General features: G+C 46.6%; 2 protein-coding genes across 2 annotated transcripts in view; both read right to left on the bottom strand.

Annotated features, from left to right (window-relative positions):
- The window catches only part of LOC137304385 (suppressor of SWI4 1 homolog), a 56,255-nt gene extending 52,086 nt beyond the window's left edge, over window positions 1-4,169 (bottom strand). Inside the window, exons 1-3 of the mRNA XM_067972963.1 lie at window positions 4,000-4,169; window positions 2,174-2,344; window positions 728-829 (exon numbers count right to left, since the gene is read on the bottom strand). Of these exons, the coding sequence (XP_067829064.1) occupies window positions 728-829; window positions 2,174-2,344; window positions 4,000-4,017 (291 nt within the window). The 5' untranslated portion in view covers window positions 4,018-4,169. The remainder of the gene's footprint in view (window positions 1-727; window positions 830-2,173; window positions 2,345-3,999) is intronic.
- A 947-nt stretch (window positions 4,170-5,116) lies between these two features.
- The window catches only part of LOC137304233 (ras-specific guanine nucleotide-releasing factor RalGPS1-like), a 56,925-nt gene continuing 38,400 nt past the window's right edge, over window positions 5,117-23,641 (bottom strand). The window contains exons 8-19 of the mRNA XM_067972790.1: window positions 19,298-19,435; window positions 18,079-18,169; window positions 17,489-17,553; window positions 16,561-16,678; window positions 15,814-15,959; window positions 14,394-14,451; window positions 14,118-14,186; window positions 13,096-13,201; window positions 11,048-11,140; window positions 10,299-10,404; window positions 9,671-9,762; window positions 5,117-8,851 (exon numbers count right to left, since the gene is read on the bottom strand). Of these exons, the coding sequence (XP_067828891.1) occupies window positions 8,822-8,851; window positions 9,671-9,762; window positions 10,299-10,404; window positions 11,048-11,140; window positions 13,096-13,201; window positions 14,118-14,186; window positions 14,394-14,451; window positions 15,814-15,959; window positions 16,561-16,678; window positions 17,489-17,553; window positions 18,079-18,169; window positions 19,298-19,435 (1,112 nt within the window). The 3' untranslated portion in view covers window positions 5,117-8,821. The remainder of the gene's footprint in view (window positions 8,852-9,670; window positions 9,763-10,298; window positions 10,405-11,047; window positions 11,141-13,095; window positions 13,202-14,117; window positions 14,187-14,393; window positions 14,452-15,813; window positions 15,960-16,560; window positions 16,679-17,488; window positions 17,554-18,078; window positions 18,170-19,297; window positions 19,436-23,641) is intronic.

Raw genomic sequence — 23,641 nt, 5'->3', positions numbered from 1 at the left:
ACGGTGACAGATCACACAGCTGTCTTGTTTCAGGTGGAAGAGTCTCTATAATTTAATGCCTTTACATAAAACTTTTGTGTGCGCACTTCATGGCCACTTTTCCTAGCTGCATTTTGGGGGAAATTTTCCACTGACAATATTTGGAATTGAAGGGAATTCACTTAATAACCCTGATTTGTAGTTTATACCAGAGTCTGTCAGAGTGTTATTTGTCCAGCAGTTTGGGTGCAGTAGTGTTGTGGTTATGGTACTGGACTGTCAACCCAGAGGTCGTGAGTTCAAATCCCACCGTGGGAAGTTGAGAAGTTGAAAAGTTGAATTCAATAAATCAACTTCTAAAAATTTGTGGGTTGGCACCAGAAAAAAAATTACTACAACCGTGTGTTTGACTCTTAAATGCCCTCTGAAGTGACCTAGCCAGCGAATCAATTCTGGGCAAGTAGGAATGGACAATAAGTGTGACCTATTTCCCAAGAACAAATTTCAACAAAGATAGAAATCAGGAGCTTGAGACAGTAATTCCAGTGTAGATATCGGTGGTAAATGGGTTCATTATTCACCCCAGGCACAACACCACTCAGAATACATTGTGAATACGGTCACATTTCAATTCATAGGAAGATTAGGCACAAGAACCCCTACTGTAATCACAAAGGATCGGAGAAAAAGGAAGAAAATAATGATATTTCCCCCCCCCCCCTCGGAGGAAGATCTCAAGCCTACTTACAAAGTTCACACTCATCGATGATTTCGTAAAAATTAAGAAATGTGTCACACCGAGGGGTCCGGCCACCGAGACAAAATCCTTCAGCAAGTTCTTCTTCCGTACCTAATGACACACACGGAGAATGATTTTATCAATAGTAAAACGAGTTACTGAATAGCCTCGTAACTCCATCATACTTAGCATACTGGCACCAACATTTTACAGTAAAATCATGCACTTTAATGTGCTGATACACCTTGTGTGATGGGCATAACTCATGAACCCTAACTGCTCCCACCCCTAACCAGCAGTGACAGACCTATGACACATAGCTCAAACATTCTCCCGAGTCACAACCCAAACCTTGGGGGGACAATCCTCAATTGTGTAGCTGGCTGTTTTTTTTTTCCATAGTTCAAGCAGACACAATATGAAACTTTCACCCACTCACCATCGTACCTCACCGATATTGTTGTTAGGCAAAGGGTATCAGGGGATACGGAGCGAAGGCAGGTTAACGGAGTTGAGGTACAGATCAGCTATTATCTAATTAAATGGCGCAGCAGGCTCGAGGGGCTGAATGGCCTCCTCCAGTTCCAGTGATATCATGGCGACAGTACAAGGTTACCCTGGGCAGTGTCTTCTTGTTTACTTCAGGCCATGGTCCCCTAACATGAATCATCTTTCTCCGATCTCTCCATTGTCTCCGGCCAAGTTAGCAGACCAGCAGCCTGTTCCCAGAGACTGTGACAACCCACGTACGGGGCATCACTTCAGATGAAGGGTCTCAACGAAACATTGAGACACTTTCTTCAGACCCTGTGCAATTTGCAAACTTCTTTATTTCAGATTTCCAGTATCTGCACTTTTTATTTTTTTAACCTATTAAGAGGAGGTAGTAACACATCCACTTTCTCCTTCCCCTCACTGCAGGCTCCAAATGTGACACACAATCCCCAGAAGCCAGGGGATGCTGCCTCAGTGGGGCCCAGGCTGGCAAGAAATGTATTCAAATTCCCAGAACAGTGTCCAGGAAATTACATAGAATTTACAGCACAGAAACAGGCCAATGGCCTAACTGGTCTATGCCGGTGTTTATGCTCCACACGAGCCTCCCACCCCTCTTCATCTAACCCGATCAGCATATCCTTCTATTTCTTTCTCCCTCGTGTGTTTATCTAGCTTCCCCTTAAATGCAAGGGAACAAATATCAATCCCCAGGCAACGTGACAGCCACCAGCTGACAGATTCCACTGGTAATCAGTCTGTGGGGGAAGGAGTATGGTCATACAATATACCAGCTTTTAAGCCTAAGTTTACTGTCTGCTAACCACACCGTAATCTATCAGTGGTCTCCTGCATTGTGGGTTTCACCTCTCACGGAGATTTCTAAATAACGAGATTTCCCAGGATGGAGCTTCCTCGGCAAGAACCTGAACTTTCAGCTGCAGGTTGCACGAGACTCACCTTTAGTGAGCGGGCGGTGAAGGGCTCCATGACCCGCCTCATGTCTGCGATGAGCTGCTGCACATTCTTCCCCACTTGGCCTCGGTTGAAGACAAAGGAGTGAGGGACATTGGCAAACTCCTCCTGCGCGAGGTGAATCGCATTCGCACGAGCTTTCTTCTGATTCTTAGTCTGAAATAGGATTTAAACAAATTCATCTGCAATGTTACCCAGAGAAGTTCAAATTACAACAAACATCCAACCATAGCTGGCAATAATATACTAGCATCACAGTATAACTAAGGAAACAGCATTGCTTCGACTGAATTGCCCCATAACCTACATTACAACCGTGACTACACTTCAAAAGTACTTCATTGGCTCTAAAGCGCCTTGGGAATATCCTGAGGTCGTGAAAGGTGCTATATAAATGCACACTCTTTCTTTCTTTCTTGCCTTCAACTGAACTGCCCAATAACTCCAAAGGTTCATAAAAGTTACATAACTCTCAATAGTGTTTCTCAGTCCCCTGATGCGTGTGCTTTAGAGCTGGTGAATCACCTCCTCCTCTCCTTTCCCGATGCTGCTTGCTCCACCAGCACTGGTCATTGTGTAAATACTCCACCCAAGTGGCCATTTTTTCATGCACAAATCTACAATGGATGTCGACTGTGGGATGAATTACAGTCAAACTCGACACTGTCCTCACCCGATGTCCCCAATCCCACAGTCAGAAGGTAGCAATTGGGGTGGGAATCCTGGATGATGGTTTCCCTTCCCTTGCCTGGGAGCCATCGAGGCCAATTGTGGCCCCCTACAGCCCTCACCACCACCCCCCAACCGAGATCAGCTGACTCTGCAGTTGGCTTTAATGCCCCTTGACTACCAGGTGACTACAGAAGGAGGCCACTTGATCTGTCAGAGCTCATCCAACCAGTAAGACCCTGAAGCCCACCACCATCATAATATCTGATTTTATAAAACGATGCCAGGACTTTTACTCCGGCCATTTCACTCTGGGTGAAGAATTTGCTGAAATCAGTCCTAAGTGAGGGAGGGGGATGTCAGTCATGGTACCCTTTCTCTGTAGATGTCCTGGAAAGAAAAAAAGACAGACAGAACGAGAGTGAGTGAGTGTGTGGTTGGTTGCCGGGTGAGCATGGGATCGGGTTTGACTGTGATTGTGCATTAGTCATGGCTCAGCGATACCACTCTCACTGAGTCAGAAGGCTGTGGGTTCAAGTCCCACTCCAGGGACTTGAGCACAAAATCTAGGCTGATGCTGCCTGCGCAGTACCGAGGGAGTGCTGCACTATTGGAGGTGTCGTCTTTCAGATGAGACGTTAAACCGAGGCCCCGTCTGCCCTCTCAGGTGGACGTAAAAGATCCCATGGCACTATTACAAAGAAGAGCTGGGGAGTTCTCACAGGTATCCTGGGCCAATACACACCCCTCAACCAACATCACAAACACATCGTCTGGTCATTTATCTCATTTGCTGTTTTGGGGACCTTGCTTTGCGCAAACTGTCTGCCGTGTTTCCTACATTACCACAGCAACACTTCAAAAATACTACACTGGCTGTAAAGCGCTTTCGGGGCGTCCTGAGATCGTGAAAGGCGCGATATAAATAAAAATTAATTCTATGATGCACAGTGTAGTTGAACAGTCTGACACGTTCATAGAGGGGCAGTTGGTTGGGAAACCAGAGGGAAGCCGGTTCGCCAGCAACAAGCAGAAGCCTCGAGAGATAAAAATACCATTTTTAAACCCAAACCCAGCGAGAGTCACCAGAGGGAGAAACCGGCCCGGCCCGGCCCGGGCCCCGTGCTTAAAGCCCCGCTCACCCGGTCCAGCTTGCCCATCCTGCGGCCTCCGCTGGTCTGTGAGGGTCCCGGGGTGAAGGTGGTGTCGGGGCTCAGGCCCTGCTCGGTCTCCCGCCTCTCCCGCTCTCCGGCCCGGCGACTTGTTCACGCTCGGCTCCTGGGCGCCGCCATTAACCGCCAGGTCAACACGTGTGTGTGTGTGCAGCCGCTCAGCGCTCCGGCCACACCGCAGGCGGCTCCTGTACAAGGTTCCGGCTTGAATCTGCAGTCCAATCTGTAACAATCCAGAACTACAAACACCAGGGAAACGTTAGGAACAGGGCTTATGAGCAAATAAAGTGAAATCGATCAGAAACCCAATTAGACAAGTGGAGCTTTAAATATTTTAACAGTAATTCGTCGAAATATCACATTTCTGAACCAAAATATGTTTCCCCGTTTAATAGTTAGAACTGTGGAAATAGTCAGAAATTATGTTTGAGGGTTGCCACTTTGTACCTGGAGAGGAATCATGGGCTGAGATTCATTGAAAAAATGGCTAACTAACGTCACCCCATGATTGTACTTTTTGCATCTGCTTTACATTTTAGCCAGACTGCCACAAAACAGACTAAGTTACATTACATCTACCCGAGAGGGCTTATAGGGTTATCTGACACAAATATGAAGGACCCAGTTCCCTATTACAACCAACAGGACTATCCCTCCAGGTCCCATTAATGAGCCAATCAGCACTGTTCCCATCTTGATTTGGTTCTGATCGCCCCACGTGATCTTTAAGGCATTAAAAATCCAAAGTCGTCCCATTTCCTCCTCCTTGAGGAAAGTGATTTGTTGTTCATTCGACAACAGACAAGAGCCCTTGTCCTTCTCTCGTGCCAGTACTAACTCGCAGTGTATGGATATAATTAAGAGCAGGAGCTTGATCCAGCACCGATTTCCCCTTCATGGTCCAAGGCCACCAAGGATAACTATACTGGACCAACTGCTAATCCGGCAGACAGCTAACTTAGCACAGACTGGAGACCGAATGGGGGACAGGTCAGTGTAGATGAGTCGTACAGCAGGTAGCAAGTTTACCTACTGAACTAGCAATGGGCATTATACCAGGGAGAAAAAAATGTTAGAGAGCCAAGGGCAGAGTTACATCAGAAATATTTATTTTTTAAAAACTGAATCAAGGGTAGGTGAGCATCAATATACATTAGAGAAAAGTGGATACACTGGCGAGTTCTTTAATACACAATAGGCTCAGGGTTAAGGCATCCATTGTATCAAAAATTATAATAAATATATTTCTTTTTAAATTAAAACCTCTATAGAAAAAAAAAACAGAACATGTTCAGCATCAGCTCCGACTGACACACTGCACCCAAACTGCACACTGGAGAATGCGCTACAGACAGAGGCTGTAACTGCACTGCAGAGGAGAAAAAAAAAATCTACATTCTGCTCAGATCAACAAGACCCGTCTAATCCAGAGATGCTCAGAATACAGCCTGGGGCTTTCATGCCCTCCTCACCCTCACTTACCAGTGACCCTCAGCAGACCCACTGCCCATGTGTGTATGGGGCAGAATTCACAGACCAAAGGCTCTGGATGTAACTGGAGTCAGATTAATATTTACATATTTATTTTTAAACTTCTAAAAAAAATGTATTCTCTGCGTCAACAGCCCTTTAAACAAGTCATGAGCCCTCAGAGGAAAAAGGAGTCAGTGGGTTTCGCAGTTTTGAGACTTTTCACAATTAACGCACACCACACACACCATTACTGTTGCCATGTAGCATAGGTCCAGGCTCTATTTAGGTGCTATTTCACTAATGTGGCAGATGGGGGCAGGTTAAGAGAAAGAAAAAATGGTACCAGTTTTGCTATTTGTGCAACAGTGAACTAAATTAAACATTGTGGTGATGGAGACAAACGTGTACAGCTCATTGCAATCAGCAGGCAATGTGAGAAGTCACCCATGTAAGAAGGACCCAACTGCATTGAAACAAAGGAGGTAAGAGGCAGATAAACATTACACAAGGTGCAATGCATACTGTTAGTGCATGACATACAAGAGCATATAGTGCAATATAGAACAGGCCAGATGGTTTGAAGAGCTCACCCTTCAAATGAGCTACAGACCATATATTGGTACATTGTTCTTCAATTGAATCCTTACAACTGCAAAGCAAACCAGTGAAGGAAATTAGTTTTTCATCAAACAATGTCCCTTTCACCATAAGCAGAGAGGGTGTTCTCAATCACAGTGAGGCACAGCCACGTGTCAGATGGGTGCCGTAACACGGGCATGAGGGAGGTAGGTAGTGAGTGAGTTACAAGGCAGCAAGGTGTGGACACTGACCATTTCCAGAACAAGCATGGTTTCTCCACACATGGAACTAATGTGATGTGTGAAGGCAGGGCTCTCTATATTGAGTTGGAAGTAAAATCAAACACCAATTCTCACCAGTTTCTGTGGGGATGGAATTTCCTCACATATTTCCCACCAGTGAAATCCTAAAAGCTTGTTTGCAATTAATCTACAACCAGTGTGATTTCAAAAGACACCCAGCCAGTAAATCGAGCAAATGAATGGGCCATAAAATCAGCAGAGGGCTGACATATACACAAGGGGGGATTCTTTATAAAGATAATAGCAAGCACAGAGTTTATTCTGCCAACTGAAACCAGCAACAGCACTGGAATTAGGTTTGCCAACCCTCCTGGATTGCCCTGGAATCTCCAGGAATTAAAGATTAATCTCCTGGACTCTGCTGTGAGCAAACCCAGGAGAAAAACCACAGGGGCATTATGTTTATTTTTATTTTTTTGATCACTTTCATTTATTATTTAGAAAAATATTGGAGATGGGGGAAAAAAGGCTGTTTGACTGACGGTCAACAATCATCCAATGGGCCAATGAAGAGTCTGTTCACTGTCCAATGGGAGGGGCAGGGAGTGCACTATGAGGATGGATGTGTCAGGTGACCAATGGTGGGAGCGGGGCAGTTAATGGCAGGAAGTCACGTGATGAAATCTCCAGGATTCATCCAACCAGAGTTGGCAACAGTAACGAGAACAAGGGAGGAGAGGAAAAACCCCAAATATGGAGCAACACAACAACACTTTTTTCTCACTATCATCTCTTCCCAGGTGTCAGATTGATGCCGGGTTAGGAAGTAGTTGTGGGATCTTGGAGATTTTGGGTTTATTCACATCTGTGCATTAAGTGAAGCTTCTGAATGGCAATAACCACCCTGTGGAAAAGCAATTAGCAGCTGGTAAAATGACATCTGGTTCATCAAAATTAGCTCAAGTGGCCCAAGATAGAATCCAGGTCCAGGGAGTTGTGGCTGAAGTAGTATTTACTCAGCAGTAATCTCCCAGTCGGAGGTTCGAGTCCCAGGGCCGTCAGTAACTCGAGTCTCCTCAGAGACTGGAGATTATAGCCGGGGTTTTCTGCTTGTGATTTCCCCCCCACATTCATTTTAACGGAACATCGCGGGTTGGTGAAATGCACAACGGAGACTCCAGCCTAATGGTCAGCTGCAGACAAAAACCTTGAGGTAGTGGAACAGGTGGACAGAGGTGGCACTGTTCCATCTTAGTACCAGTGCAGCCAGTCTGGATATAGAACAACTTTGGCAGCAGTCAGAGAAACAATTACAATATGGAAACTCACTCTAATCCCTTTACTGGGGTAAAAACTATAACAATGGAAGGCAAACAGTTCATTTAAAAAAGGGCAAATCTCCATGAAAAAGCATCAACAAGTATTTGTTGGTTTCGAGGGGAGCTCCCTGTTCATTTCCACCACCAGGTTTTGTACATGTGACATGATTAGGTGTTTTGACCCATCATGATGTCACTTAACAGGGTGTCTACCAAGTGTTTTCGATGCAGGCAGTGCCCCTTCAAAGGTGCATTTACAGTTCAACTATAAGAAAATGTGTAACAAGATCAGACCCAACTTGCCAATAACCAGGACAGTTAGACCTTGGGGCAAAGTGCTGGTGCAGACATTAAACCTCCAGTTTGCTGCGTCAAGTGGTAACAGGATGCAGGTTCACGCCCAGATAGAATTCCCAATCCGAGCTGTACCACCATCGGAAGGGGTAATCAAATAGAGGCCAGTTGCTTCCCCCAAAAGAAAGGTAGAATGTTGTCCTCCATTCCAGTAGCTAATTACACAGTGACACTGGCTGAGGACTAAGAGTAGATTGCCTGCGCCTCCCTCGAGCAGCCCAGGATTGGTGAAAGATGATTTTTTTTTTTTAAAAAGAGGAAAAGGCCACTACCTGTTCACAGCTGCATCATTTGTAAGTTACAGATCAGGACCACACTTGAGAAAAATAGTCATTCGTCAATACCAAGATGTCCAGACCCTACAAAAGGTCTCCAAAATAAATTACGCACAAGATTTTCGGTGAAGATTTCCTCCATTCAAATAGAAAATCAAGCCTCCACATCAAACTCAAATTCCATGGTCCTTTGTTGCTGGGGGCAGCAGTCATTATATTTCTCCATCCACCAACCGTCGTGTTGGACGATTACCAGTTTAAAGATGCCATTGGTCAGGTGGTTTTATCTCTTCCCCCCCTCCCCACTCTTGAACATATAGTTTAACTCGAGTGTCTGAAGCTGCTCTACAGTGGAAGTCTATTTGGTGTCTATAATGGAAATTTCAGGAGGCGGACAGACTGATTGGGATACTGGTAGAAGATTACATCATTTCATCAGCTTCCTGATATCCAGCACATTCACACCTCAAAGAGTCAGCTTCTATTTTTAAAAAAAATCTGTAAATTGCATCATGTTTTCCACAAAGCAGACATTTTCCTCCATTGGTCTTCATTCAAAAGACATCAAGTTCAGCGGAAGCTGCAACAAAAATTAAATCAGTTCAGATCAGAGGCATGTTTCAAGGTTGACACCAGGCTGAAGTGTGCAAACAAGGGACGGTGATCGCGGAGGACAGGGTTGTGCTGGGCCGGGATTGCCCCCCGTGGCTGGGGGGCCTGCTGATTCTCATGGTCTAGGCTCACACGTGAAATGTCTGCTGCTCATGAAGCTATTGCCCAGCATGAGTCAGCTCCTTGAGACTACACTTCAAAATGTACTTCACTGGCTGTGAAACGCTTTGGGACGTCCTGAGGTTGTGAAAGGCGCTGTATAAAATGCAAGTCTTTCTTCTTCTAAACAGGTCTCTCTTTGAAACAAACGCTCAAGGGCAAGACTACTGCGGAACCTTGGCCGAGTATTCCTTCAATGAGGCATCCTGTTTCTACCACATACCGTACCTCCAGCTGGGGCAGACGGTCTGGTCCACTGTTAATCAGTAACATATAATCGACTGGGGCTAAGCAAGCCTGCCAACAGCAATTCCTCACACTCAGAGCAAGAAAGAATACAATCCCAGCTGGGTCAACATCTCACAGCTGAGCAGAGTGAATGGAGCCCCACACTCGTAGAAAGCACGAGGTCTTGGAGGGTGACAGGTGAAGGGGAGATGGGGTGCACTCCATCGATCCAGCGGACAACAGCCTCGAGGGAGGAGAGCTGAGTTTCTGACTATGCACCCCTTTACCACAGAGAACCTGAACAGGTTAGTTCAGTGACTCAAGTTCTCATCTTCTGACCAAGTTACATGTTCAAATCTTACCTCTATTTTTGGGTAGTCCCTGGTCAGGTAGCACTTACCTGCTTCCTGTTGCTCTTGCAAGCCCTGCTAAGGTGTTTGAACCACAGCAATGCATTCAGTCTGCTCTCTGCATGAAACTTATAGGAATTCCCTGCTTGAAAACAGAAGGATACTCAAGGATTATATACTGATTATAAATCTGTTATTAAACAGCTGTGTGCGATAGTCTCGACCTCGGTAAACATAGGAACATACAGGACTGGGAGACCCCACTGCGGCCCATCTGGCCAATCCCAGTGACTTGTATCTGCAAAGGGCCAAAGTCACTCTTTCCTTGTCCCTGCTCCACTCCAGTCGGCAATGCTGCCTTCTACAATGTTATGGAGACGGACAGACTTGTGTCACCAGATATTTTTGACGTGCTCCCTGCCTCACGCAGTCATAAGACTGAAGGGCCATTTTTGAAATGGTGCCCAGTTGCCCCTCGAGGCATTTCACGTGATATCATCAGCTTCAAAATAAAAACAAACAATTTCTTAACCAACCCCATCAAAAGAAACGATCCCTCAATACTTTGCCTGACAGAATTTACTTCACCCTCCGCATGTCCAAAGGAACTGAGCGTAATAGCCTCAGGTTTTTAAATAGAAAAAGATCCCCAAGTGACGATAGCACCTTTGAACTCACCGTGTTCAGAGTCAGTGAGCTGAAACATGTCCACATTCTCTGGATCTCCCAACAGAAGAGGCATCCAACCCACGACACACATCCTCTTACACCAGCTCGACTTAAACTGCACCGCAAACAAACAAAACAATAAAGTCAACAATTTTAAAAAAAATCTTAGGCAGTTTAAGATTCCTTCACCTTAGAGTCAATTAAATTGGAAATATATGAATTCCGTGGTTTGAATCCCAACCTCAAAGGTCACCGTCCTCCTCGAAAGGGCTTTACCTCTGGTGAGGGAATCCAGAACAAGGGGGTATAATCTTAAAATTAGAGCTAAGCCATTCAGGAGTGAAATCAGGAAGCAGTTCTTCACACAAAGTGTAGTGAGAATCTGGAATTCTCTCTCCCAAAAGGCTGTGGATGCTGGAGATCAATTGGAGCTTTCAAGACGGAGATCGATAGATTTGTGTTGGGTAAGGGCATCAAGGGATAGGGAGCAAAGGCAGGTAAATGGAGCAGAGGAACAGATCAGCAATGATCTAACTGAATGACGGAACAGGCACGAGGGGCTGAATGGCCTACTCCTGTTCCTATGATCCTATGAGCAAAGCCTGCACAGTAGGCCCCAGGAACCTAGCCAGCCCGAGAACTCAATTCAACACCCCAACCCGAACAGACTGAGGTCAGTTATTTTTCTAATAGGATGTAAGATATTCAGGGAAGGAATGCAAACACTTTTCCATATACCGTGTTCCAACAGCACCGACCTGGTTTCTATCAGTAGATTTCAGAGATTTGGCTGCGTAGTAAACCATCTGACTGTCACAGAGCGCCACCCAATATGTCGTCCATGATGATACCTGAGTTAAGACAGAACAGTCCACAGATGAGAGGTTCCTTCTCTGCCATTACTGACACTCCGTGTTATCCACGGCTCCACAATCTCACACATTCTATGGGGTAGTCTGGCCTCTCCAGTTAACGAGCTCGGGGGGAGATTCCCATTCGAACTCCAGTAGCCAGGTTTCTTGGTTACGGGGTGGGGGGGGGGGGTGGGGTGGCTTGAAGGAGTGTAGTGTATTTCCAAGGGGTGGGGAATGTGTAGTGGGGGAGATAAACAGATTTTTTTTTTATTCGTTCATGGGATGTGGGCATTGCTGGCAAGGCTGGCATTTATTGCCCATCCCTAATTGCCCCTTGAGAAGGTGGTGGTGAGCCGCCTTCTTGAACCGCTGCAATCATGTGGTGAAGGTTCTCCCACAGTGCTATTAGGTCGGGAGTTCCACAATTTTGACCCAGAGATGGTGAAGGAACGGCGATATATTTCCAAGTTAGGATGGTGTGTGACTTGGAGGGGAACGTACAGGTGATGTTGTTCCCATGTGCCTGCTGCCCTTGTCCTTCTAGGTGGTGGAGGTCGCGGGGTTGGGAGATGCTGTCAAAGAAGCCTTGGCGAGTTGCTGCAGTGCATCCTGTGGATGGTACACACTGCAGCCACGGTGCGCCGGTGGTGAAGGGAGTGAATGTTTAGGGTGGTTTCACCCCATTCATGAATTTATCTATGCCTCAATGTTGTCTTGGTACAACAGAACGCAGGGAACTTCCACCAGTCACGAGCCCGAGATGTCGTGGCTTTTTGCAATGGTACCACATGTGGCATGAAGGGAATCCTAGGAAACAAAGCATAGAGTGTTTTTTTTGGGTGGGGGGGGGGGTGGGGGGAAGGGGGTGGGTTATGCATATTTCTTCCCAACTTCTACCCCCCATTTTCTCCCCAACTGAAGGTGTTAAATGAGCTCCGGTCGCCCTCCAGTGCCATGCCCAAGTGGCCATTCTTCATGTGTGAGCTTAGACAACAAGTGTTGGCAAGCTATTCAACCGTGGAAGCACCACAGTCAAGCCCAATCCTGCTCTCACCCAAAGTCCACAAACAAGCACTTTACAGCAGTGGGGGGGGGCACTGGACAGTGATTAGGAGCAGGGGTCCCAGATGATTTATCCCTGCTTGAATCCAGAGCACTGGGGTTTTCCAACAATCACTAATCCCTTCCTGTTCAACCATCCACACCAAGTAAACATTTTTCCATTTCTATTAACTATCTGTAAGGGACATCCAGCTGAAAATTTAAACAATGCTCAATAAAAAACAGTAAATTGCAAATAATTCTCTGCCTCTGAGTCCTACTCCAGCGACTTAAGCACAAAACTAGGCTGACACTCCGGAGCAGTAATGAGGGAGTCCTGCACTGTCAGAGGTGCCGTCTTTCGGATGAGATGTTAAACTGAGGCACAATCTGCCCTCTCAGGTGGACATAAAAGATCCCATGGCGCTATTTCAAAGAGCAGGGGAATTCTCCCCGGTGTCCTGGCCAATATTTATCCCTCAACCAACACCTAAAAACAGATTATCTGGTCATTATCTCATTAATGTTTCTGGGACCTTGCTGTGCGCAAATTGACTGTCGCGTTTCCCACAAGTGACTACACTTCATTGGCTGTAAAGTGCTTTGGGGCGTCCTGAGGCCGTGAAAGTCGCTTCATAAATGCAAGTCTTTCTTTCTCTCTCCCTTATCTTAGAACTAGATCAGCAGGTGGTCGGTGTGGTGCAGTGCTTTAGACGTTGGCCTTTCACCTCTGGTTGATGCCCGAAGTATCCCATTCCCGAGCACTAACCCAGCACATAATAAAGGAACTGTGGGGTACGAGGAAGACACAACTCAGTTACAGAACTTATAACGGACGGTCTCTTCCTCCCCCCAATAACTGGATCATATAATAAACGGTAACTGAGGACATGTGTAGACTGTTCCCTTACCGTTGGTTTCTTGCCGGCCTTCAGGACCGTTTTCCTCCTCAGGATGCTTTCGATGGTCGCAGCTCCTCGATGGGTATGGACTCCAGAATCGTCAGGTAGTCTGGGTCTAGGAAGGACAGATCCAAAATACGTTACTCCAGTAACAATGTGATGTGAAGTGAGGGATTTTGGGAGCCTCACAGCCTCTCTCCAGTTTCTAAGTTTGTAGTAAATTCAAACGCAAAATTATTCCACTTCTCCGTGTAGAGAGCGACATTCAGGCTCCAACCCAAGTTAACGGGGAAGGAACTGTACGTTGTAATTATTTTCCCTCCGTCCTTCCCATTTGATCTCCGCTCCTTTCCTGAAGACTGGGGTACAATATCACAGGCTGTCACCTTCCAGTATCTTGCCCACATGGTCGTTCATGTGTGGGCTGAGACAGCAAGTTTCAATAGGCTATTTAACCATGGGAGGGAGGGGGCTAAAACAGTTACGGCTAATCGTGTCCTCACCCAATGCCTACACACAGGTGCTGTCCAGTAGGGGTCACTGGCGAGTGATTTTCTCTCCCCCACCCACTCCTTCGGAATGAAGAATCTAATTTCAATATCCTAGTCACCATTCCAGCTGAGAGACAAACAGGCTATTTGAACGTGGAGGGCATCACGCGCAATTGGTATTGTATCGTGATTTGAGCAGCTATAAGGAGAGATTCATTCCATTGTTGGAGAATATCCAGACCCACGTGACACACACCATTAATCAAGTGAGACAGTCTGGGGCAGCACCACGTGTTTCTATGAAACACGGGCAGCCCAAAAAGGAAAATATTAGCATTTTTCTTGCTGAATACGGCAGTCAGGAAAGTCCCCACACTGGAATGTATGAGCCACACATCTGCTTCCTACCCTGAATGTCCTGTGCCACAAGGAGCAGTTTCACCAGGTGCCCTCCCTGTACATTTCCAGTGTCTATAGTTGAGGGTGTTGGGTCTCCAGTGGCAGTGAGTTACCACAGTGCACATGTTGAAGATTACATACCTGACTGGACTCCTGTGGCAGCTCCGCATAACCCTCGATACGGGACCCAGGGAGCGATACAATCGGTTCCTGTTGTACAAATGTGTAAAGCAAATAATTAACACTCTCGGGAGTTGGTGGGGGTGCGGGAAGAAAAAAAAGAGTCCAAATATTCACCCAGCTCTACTTACAATCAGCACAGCATTAACCGATTGCAGTTTATCGGCTTCAGATTACCCTGCCCTCCGAATCAGCACCCCACCGCCCCCCCCGCAAATCGGACAACTCTGCTCTCACCTTTCAAACACTGGCCAAGAGCTTCTCTCTCCAGCATCGCAGCTTTCTTCATGGGAGACTGGAATGAAAAGAAGTGAAAGTGCATCACCAGCCCTTCCAAAAATACCATTTTGGATTTCTCGCTCCGATTCTTTGACCAACCCCCAGCCGAGAGGGCAGGAGGGCTCTTCAAACTTTGCCATAGCAGTGCTACAAACCTGGCGGTGAGGGATGCACACATGAAACCCTAGATGTTCTTCTCTCTCTCTCTCTCTCGAGAACCTGAAGAGCAGGTGCTGAGCGGACCCAACATCGATCCTGGCCGGTTCCCTGTGCAGGAACTTGGGAGAAACAAACCAAGCTGTTCCTGCACATTGTGCCTTCACTAGTTGCAGCCCAATGCAATGGGGTGGGGAGGAGGAAAGCACCTCATTGGTGCTCCCAAGTCGTAGTGTGCAGACTTGTGCCCTCACTACTTTCCGCTGTGGTTATTTGCTGCGAGTAACCACACCATTAAACTCAAGAGATTCTTTCAGGCAAAATAGAGGAGGAGGAGCTGCTCCAGGGGGAGGGCCGACCAGCTGCACTTGTGTTTCCTCTTACCCTAACCTGCTGGTTCATGAACCTACCCCATGTAAATGAACTGGACACATTCGGCCAGAGGTCGGCAAGAAGGTGCGCGCGTGTCAAATGGAAATGTTTCATTGATATAGGGGGCCAGTGTTGTCAACACAACTGATAAACGACATGGAGTTTTATAAAGGAAGAACTTGTATTTCGAGAACACCTTTCATGACCTCCGGACGTCCCAAAGCGTTTTACAGCCAATGAAGTATTTTTGAAGTGTAGTCACTGTTGTAATATAGGAAACATGACAGCCAATGTGCACAGCAAGATCCCACAAACAGCAATGAGATGAATGACCAGATAATCTGTTCTGGTGATGTTGGTTGAGACAAACATGGTCCAGGACGTCGGGGGAGGACACCCCCGCTCTTAGAAATAGCACCATGGGATCTTTTATGTCCATCTGAGGGGGCAGACAGGACCTCGGATTAACATCTCATCTGGAAGACAGTGCAGCACTCCCTCAGTACTGCCCTGGAAGTGTCAGCCTACATTATGTGCTCAAGTCCTGGGAGTGGGATTTGAACCCACTACTTTCTGACTCAGATGTAAGAGCGATGCCACCATCACATTGCTGTTTGTGGGATCTTGCTGTGTGCAAACTGGCTGCCACGTTTCCCTACATTACAACAGTGAACGCATTTCAAAAGTACTTCAGTGGCTGTAAAGCGTTTTGGGACGTCTTGAGGTTGTGAAAGGCGCTATATAAATGCAAGTTCTTTCTTTCCCAGAACTGAAAAGCTACAGAAGAAAATGGAGAAAACCATCAGGCTGGAAGTGGTGCCATCGTCCTTTACACCAGGCCGTCCTTTACCTGGAGAGCAGCCACTGGCAGGCTGGGCCACAGTTTGCATCATCCACAACAAGTCGCCTTCCATCACACTGTCGTCCAAGAGACTCCGTGGCCGATATCCAGGGAATGTGGCCCTTTTGGGGTCTGCTGTGCTCGTTCGTCTATCTCTGTACAAAATACATCAAACATGTAGTACATCAAGTAGTTGGAGAAATACAGTGAGGTTATTTAATCTGGAGCAGACACCCTCTGCCAGGCACAAAACTGAACCAAGTTGGCAACACGGCAGTGGATATCGCGGCTCGACCTCTCAGATCTGCTTCACTGATGAGAATTCTTTGGCCCCTTTAACAATTAGCATTTCCATGAGGTACAGGAACTAATGGCAGGAAATAAAATACCGATTTTTAAAACCAGAGTTTCGTGCCAGATATTTCCAGTCAAAAAGCAGTTGGTAGCCTCAGAATAACCCCTGCAGGATCACTTCACTTGTATTTTCCTCTGCCAGAGGCACAAGTGACAGCAGGCAGGCAGACAGAGAGAGACAGACTGACAGCCCACCACCCGCCCCCCCCTCAGACAGCCTTGGCTGAGATCAAGACCCCAGCACGTGGTGTCCGATGGTACGCCCTGGAGCCCACCATTGAATGCTGATGGCCGGTAAAAGGCCGCTGTCCTGTTTAGCAGCCCTCGTGATTACGAGAACATAAAGCGCAAGTTTACAAATGGATGCTTGCTGATTATCTTAGGAACGGAGTCTATACTCACTTGTAATTGACACTCTGCCATTTTCTGTGTCCCCGCATCAAGCACAGGCATGTGACTGTGGTGTCTGCGTCAGAATATTCGATAGTCACCGGTTCAGTCTCAGTGGAGGAGAGCAGGTCTGAGGAAGAGGAGGAGACAGTGCTTAGACAGAACTCTATAGGCTGTTCTACAGGATTTGGTAACAAACCTATCCAGAAATTGAAGATAACTTCCTGCCATGGGTGCTAACAGATTTTCAGAACCATACCCAAGCGAGGGCCTGGATACAGTGTCCGGGGTTTGCGGCGGGGGTGGGGGGCGTTGGGGGAGTGGAATCATCCCTGTACAATGTGCTTTACTCTCTTTTGGGTGTCAGCCATGGTACAGTTGGTAGCACTCTCGCATCAGAGTCAGAAGGTCGTGGGTTCAAGCCCTATTCCCGAGACTTGAGCACATAATCCAGGCCGACATTCCTGGTGCCAGTTCTGAGGGAGTGCTGCACGGTCGGAGGTGCCGTCTTTTAGATGAGACATTAAACAGAGGCCCCGTCTGTCCTCTCAGGTGGATGTAAAAGATGCCATGGCACTCTTTCGAAGAAGAGCAGGGGAGTTCTCCCCAGTGTCCTGGCCAATATTTATCCCTCAACCAACATCACAAACAGATTATCTGGTCATTATTCCATTTGTTTGTAAGATCTTGCTGTGTGCAAATTGGCTGCTGCATTTACGACATAACAACAGCGACTACACTTCAAAAGTACTTCATTGACTGTAAAGCACTTTGGGACGGCCTGAGGCCGTGAAAGGTGCTATATAAATGTAAGTCTGTCTTTCTTTCGAGGAGCACCTCCGGTTCCACCAGTAACATGCCCCATAATTATCAGATTCAACTCTACAAATTGCCAATTTGTCGACTGTTTTGTGCTAGGTTTGGAAGAAAAGGTCCTCACCTACAGCTTCTCGCCTGGATACCCGATACTGAACACAAGAGATAGGTTCAATCGTCAGGGACAGTCTGTAGAAAGAGGTCAAAATATTCAGAGTTCCATTAAACAATATTCAAAGTTAATACAATGGATTACTCTGGAATTTCTTAAAACTTCAATGAATCATTGCGCTAAAAGGTGAGGGATGCAAGTGCTGGGGATTGGAACAACTTTCCATCTCCAGCACCTGTGTTAGCTTCACTCCCAAGTTAGATGCAGAGTAAAGCTCTCACGACTGTGCCCCAACAATGTGCCTCAGCCCCAACCTCAATTAATGCACCACCCCCCCCCACCCCCCCCTTTTACATATTCTCACCCTCCCTCTCCTGTGTCATGCACCTTTCCAATCCAAGACCAAATCCCGTGCCTCTTCTGATGTTAACTCAAGTTGGGTACTAGAAGGTTCTGGAATGCAGCCAGGGTTTCTCATCTGCCAAGTTTCTCTCCCCCCTTCCCCAGAAAGGATCTGCCTTCCAACTCAACCAGCAGGAAAAAAAAAAATCAGCACTTTGAATAAACTCTTCTCTAAAAGCACAGCCGACAGCAGAACTCACCTGTAGTTGTCGTGCTCCAAGAACCCCTGCAGTTCCTCGATGTATCGCACAGAGCTCAGGTACCTCTGGACATGGGGCAGTGTGGGAAGATCTACAAAAAAAATTCAGTTAGAACATAATTGAAAAACAAACGAGGACGTCACATCAACACAAGTGTGAATCCAACACCTGCCCAAGTCAAAAACAGAGAAAATGCTGGTCAGTCAGCATCTGAAAGAGTACGGTAAAGATTTCAGATGTTGAAATTTCTACGCCTTCCCTCTGGACATTGCCAGCAATTTGTTTATATTAGTTTGCTGTTTTTGTCACAACCATAGTCAAAGCTGAGAGACAACGACCCTCCTTTTTGCCTTCTCCAAGGGGCAGAGCCCGGGCTCTGCTCGTCACCTACCCACACCAGTGCAGTTAAGACTGGGACTCAGCTAATCCATAGACCATGAGTAGGACCCATCGCCCACATTCGGATTGCAGAAAATGTTCACAAGAATCAGCTCAAGTTTCACTCTTTTGGCCTGAACCCCTTGGCTTGTGTTAACAGTTTTATAAGACTCTCCAATCCAATAGCTGCAAGGTGGCTTGTTCCTCCTCCCTCGTCTCCTATCAAACACCTGCTGGGATACGGTCTGATTAGGGACCGGCAGTCCTTTGGCATATTGCTCACGTGGCTATTCTTGCCTAAGCCTTGACAGTAGACTACTGAACGAATGAGGTGATTATAGCCAAGCCCGATCATGCTACTACCCGGGATCACGACCAGGAGGGGAAAAACACTGCCCAGTATTTCTTCCTCCTTAGCCCACGGGCGGGGGAGGATAGGGTTCTGACATCCGATCACTATCTGACAGCTCCTGCTGGAAAACAAGTGTCGACAGGGTTCAAATATGATTTCTCCCACCAGTTAAACAGCCTCCCAACACACACTCACTGGGCTCATCGATGAAGAATTGGTAGGGTACTGGAAGATCCGTGAAACCGCACTCCAGGCGAGATAGAACATGGGGCTGGAGGAGATTGCTGAGGCAGGACGGAGGAACTCCATACAAAGTAGTTTTTCACACATCTGACTGAACAAGTGCACTGTACACTATAGATCTCTCGACAGGCTGTCAAACCCATTAGCGGGTGAGCGAGAGAGAGAGAGACTACTGAAAAAGATTCAAAGTAAAGACAGCTCCAACCTCAGTTCTCCTATTGACCAGAGCACCAGACAGGCCATTACCGTATTCGCAGAACTGCTGAAAGTCACAGATAAGACGTAGAACGTTGTTGATCTGATCAGAGCGGTGCGCATTTTCTAAGATGCTTGACGATGGCGGATAAGCAGCATCGATGTAGGTCAGGTCAGACAAGTGGATACCTGGAAGAGACAAACAGCCACAGTCCAGAGATGTCAAACCGAGGGATTCTTTCTGAAATATTTTTGTGTTTGATAAATTTCATGAAGCTGAAGAATGTTAGCTCCGGGAACATAAACATTTCCTCAACCAACATTGGAAACACACTGTCTGGTCATTTACCTCATATGTGGTTTGTGGGAGCTTGCTGTGCGCAAAAATTGGCTGCCATGCTTTGCTACATTACAACAGTGATTACACTTCAAAAGTACTTAATTGGCTGTAAAGCACTTTGGGGCATCCTGAGGATGTGAAAGGTGCTCTATAAATGCAAGTTCATTCTTTCCTTCTTTTTAGGTAGCCAGTGTCAGGTATAGCACAGGTGGAGACACAGATCAGTAAAGCTCCCTCAATCCAGCTCCACAAATGTGCCTTTACCTCGGAAAGACAGCTCCCACTGTCTAATGTAACACTTCGGTTTCCTATAAAAGCCACCACTGCAAACCATTAAGAGATTGCCAGTTAGGGAGTGTGTCTGTTGTGGATCCACATCCAAATTCATTTAATTTAGGGACTCTCCCTGACAGCACAGGAAAGACTTTCATCCCATTAGTCCAGGCTGAATGCAATCCTGGATCTCAGAGGTGAAATTACAGAGTGCTAAACCTATTGCACCACCTAGTCCTTGGAAGCTCAGTTTATGTTTTAAAAATTATAATGGTTCACAAAAATCTATTTAAATAAAAGTTTGCAATGTCAAATCTTTTAATGGTTCAAATGTACAAGAGTGAATTCCGAACAGCTGGAATTTCCTGTACCACTCAAGGCTAATGGTGACACTATCAAGCTCATCAATGGCGACCGCTGTGTTATCAAGTCTGTACCAACATCGAGACAGATGTTCCTGTGCAATATTTAAACATATTCAGTGTGGCTGTTTCAGGGGAAAAAATAAATCCCATGAATTTGAAAATATTAATCTCGGTAGATAGCGATCAGGAAGTGTAATGCCAAAGGTCATCCTGGCTGTTGGCCAGTACCATGTGGCTTTCTTCCTGTCCCTTCCCAACATCCCATTTCCCCACCACCCTGAATGGAAGAATCCGAACCATTTATCCAAACACTAAGCAATCCTCCACTCAGCTGACTGCCAAGCTGGATTGTTTCCAGAGTGTGTGGGGTGGGGGATGGAGAAGAATGTGGACACCATCACTAGAAATAAACCATTATAGCATATACAGAAAAGGTGAGATAAGATCACCAGGCCCATCAAAGCTCACCCTATCCACTGAATGGTGCGCTCCCAAGAACCGCCCTTCCCCGACAGTATCTCCTGAAAATTGCCCACACGCCAGACCTGTGCTGGCGATTGTCCTGTCAAAGAAAGAATGAAAGAAAGAAATAACTTATATACACAGCACCTTTCACGACCTCAGGACATCCCAAAGCGCTTCACAGCCCATTAAGTACTTTTGAAGTGTAGTCACTATTGTAATGTAGGAAACGCAGTAGCCAATTTGCACACGGCAATGCGATAATGACCAGATAATCTGTTTTAGTGATGTTGGTTGAGGAATAAATAGTCAAGTGCCCAATCTGGACAGCGAGGTAGACAGAATGAAGACTGGGCAGTTTCCAGGGCTGGAAGAAAAATAAGTCCCCTCAGTCTTGGCTGGTTGGGTGTGCAAACCAATAGCTGTCTAGACAGAGAGCTGTAAATGGAGTCACCCTGTCCATCTTACTCGGGAAATGGAGGATGGTGTTTGATTGACCTGGGGAAAGGGCACAAAATGTGAGAAATAGGAGAGGGGGGAAAAGCATTAAATAGCAGGTTGTTGCTTTAAACGAATAATTGGAGGCATGTGAGAGTGAAGGGTGTAAAGGGAGAAAGATTTGGTCATTTACCAAATTTCAACACAAGAACCCTCCAGCACAATCAAGTCCGATTACTGCCAGCAATTCTACTGGCCCTTTAACACCAAGGCAATCATTACTCCGTACCAGACGTCAATAAGCTCTTTAGTTTCACCCAGTACAATAAGGGGAAGGTGGAAGATGGTACTTAGAACAGCTATACATCACAGCAATATGAAAACAGGCTCCGCACCTCCAATCTTAAACCAAAAGAAAATAGCTTCAACAGTTTCACAAGGGCATCGGTGCCTCTTTAATGTACAGTATTGAACTTATTTCTGGGCACATGTTATAGCATGACTTTGAACATGAATATTAAAAAAGGTTCCTGCATTCTCCTCAGCACCTCATGTCCCTCCTTGGAGCTCTGGAACTTCTCAGCTTCTTAGAGTCCCTTGGTACAGTAAATAAACTCAAGGTCACTGGTTCAAAACTATTCAACTTAGTGGGCCTTTGTTTAGACGAGAGGATCACTGACCTGAATGTATATGTTAACATCTGCACTGACGTCCATTTTGACGATTGCCAATAGTCCATCGCAGATTTGTTTGCAAAGCAAAGTGACTTCACTCGTATTTGTGAATTCCTTTCCCTTCCCCCTTTCTTTTTCTCCCCCAATTTCTCCTATAGGTACTGACTCACGCTGGGCTATGATTCCATGGCGGGGGGGGGCACAGGGATGAGCGAGCCTGGACATGGAGCATCAACAATCCCCTATCACGGAGGGAGCCACAGGTGACCCTGACCTCATCACTCCGACATCCATATTCCAGCAGGGGCTTTACTGGACAGCGAGCAGGAGTGAGAACTCTGACTAATTTTTCTTGCGTCTCAGCTCAGGGGCACTGAGGCTAATTTCAGCACCTAGGCTGAGACCAGCTAACAGCACAGACTGGGAACTGTATTCGAGAACTTCCGTACGGCTCAGCTCCACGTCACATGGCGCACTGAGCCATTCCTTACTTTGTCCACTAGGACAATCCTATTGGACAGCAGACAGATGGTGATTCCTTATTAAACTACAATTGCTTCTGGGATTTTATTCTGGTGAAAGAGTACCGCCATCCCTTCACTACATTGAACACGTTTCTCAAGCTTCCCTAATGGGTAGAGGTACCACCTGTTGTTCTACTGAGCCAGGTTCAAACCCTGGTCTGTGCCAATTTAGTGTATCTCAGCTGGAGCAGCATTCGGGATAACAATTGCCCTTAACCATGGCTCAGTGGTAGCTCTCTCGCCTCAGAGTCAGAAGGTTGTGAGTTCATGTCCGAATCCAGCGATTTGAGCACAAAATCCAGGTTGACACTCCCAGTGCAGTACTAAGGGAGTGCTGCACTGTCGGAGGTGCTGTCTTTTGGATGAGACGTTAAATCAAGGCCCGGTCTGCCTTCTCAGGTGGACGTAAAAGATCCCATGGCACTATTTTGAAGAAGAGCTGGGGTGTTCTCCCCAGTGTCCCGGCTAATATTTATCCCTCAATCATTAAAACAGATTATCTGGTCATAATCTCATTGCTATTTGTGGGATCTTGCTGTGTGCAAATTAGCTGCAGTGTTTCCTACATTACAACAGTAACTACACTTCAGAAGTACTTCATTGACTGTAAAGCACTTGGGGACATCCTGAGGTCGTGAAAGGCACGATATAAATGCAAGCTCTTTCCTTCTTTCTGCATCAATGGTCAGGGAGGGAACAAAACTAAAGTCAGTTGGCTGGGATCATGCTCCAGATTGTGACCCAGTGACTCCCACTGGAAAGTGCACATGTGGATGTCACAAGCACACAAGTATTGTCAGGATGAGGAAAAGTTATTTGGCCATCAAACCTCATCCCTTGTAACCCCTAATCCTCCAAGTACAGCAACCAATTCCATCCCCCGCCTTGTTTCTGCCTCTATTACCCTGTCTGGCAAAGCACCGTGAACATTTATCTTGACTCAAATTTCTTCCCCACACCCATTCAAAAGTTGACATTTTCACCAACCCCCACTTAGGTCACTGGTACTTACTTTCCAGGTACATTTTTAAAGTAATAAAGTGGGGTTGTTTTATACCAGTTAATATTTTATTTACTTCAGTGGGGTAGTTTCCACACCCCCCACCCCTTATCCAGGTGGCCTGACAAGGACAGGATCGTCACCCCCCACCCCACCCCCAACCCCGGTTAAATAGCCTGCCGAAGCTCTCATTCGAGTTTCACACACGAAGGCTGGCTGCAGTAGCGGAGAGCAGCCGGCCCCCGAGATATCTTATCGCAGCACGAGGCTGTGCTTCTCGGAGGGCACGGGGCGGGAGAATTGATCTCTGCTTGCATTG

This window comes from Heptranchias perlo, chromosome 37 (genome assembly GCF_035084215.1).
Source record: "Heptranchias perlo isolate sHepPer1 chromosome 37, sHepPer1.hap1, whole genome shotgun sequence".
NCBI lineage: Eukaryota > Metazoa > Chordata > Chondrichthyes > Hexanchiformes > Hexanchidae > Heptranchias > Heptranchias perlo.
This window is presented reverse-complemented; position numbering and strand designations above follow the sequence as displayed.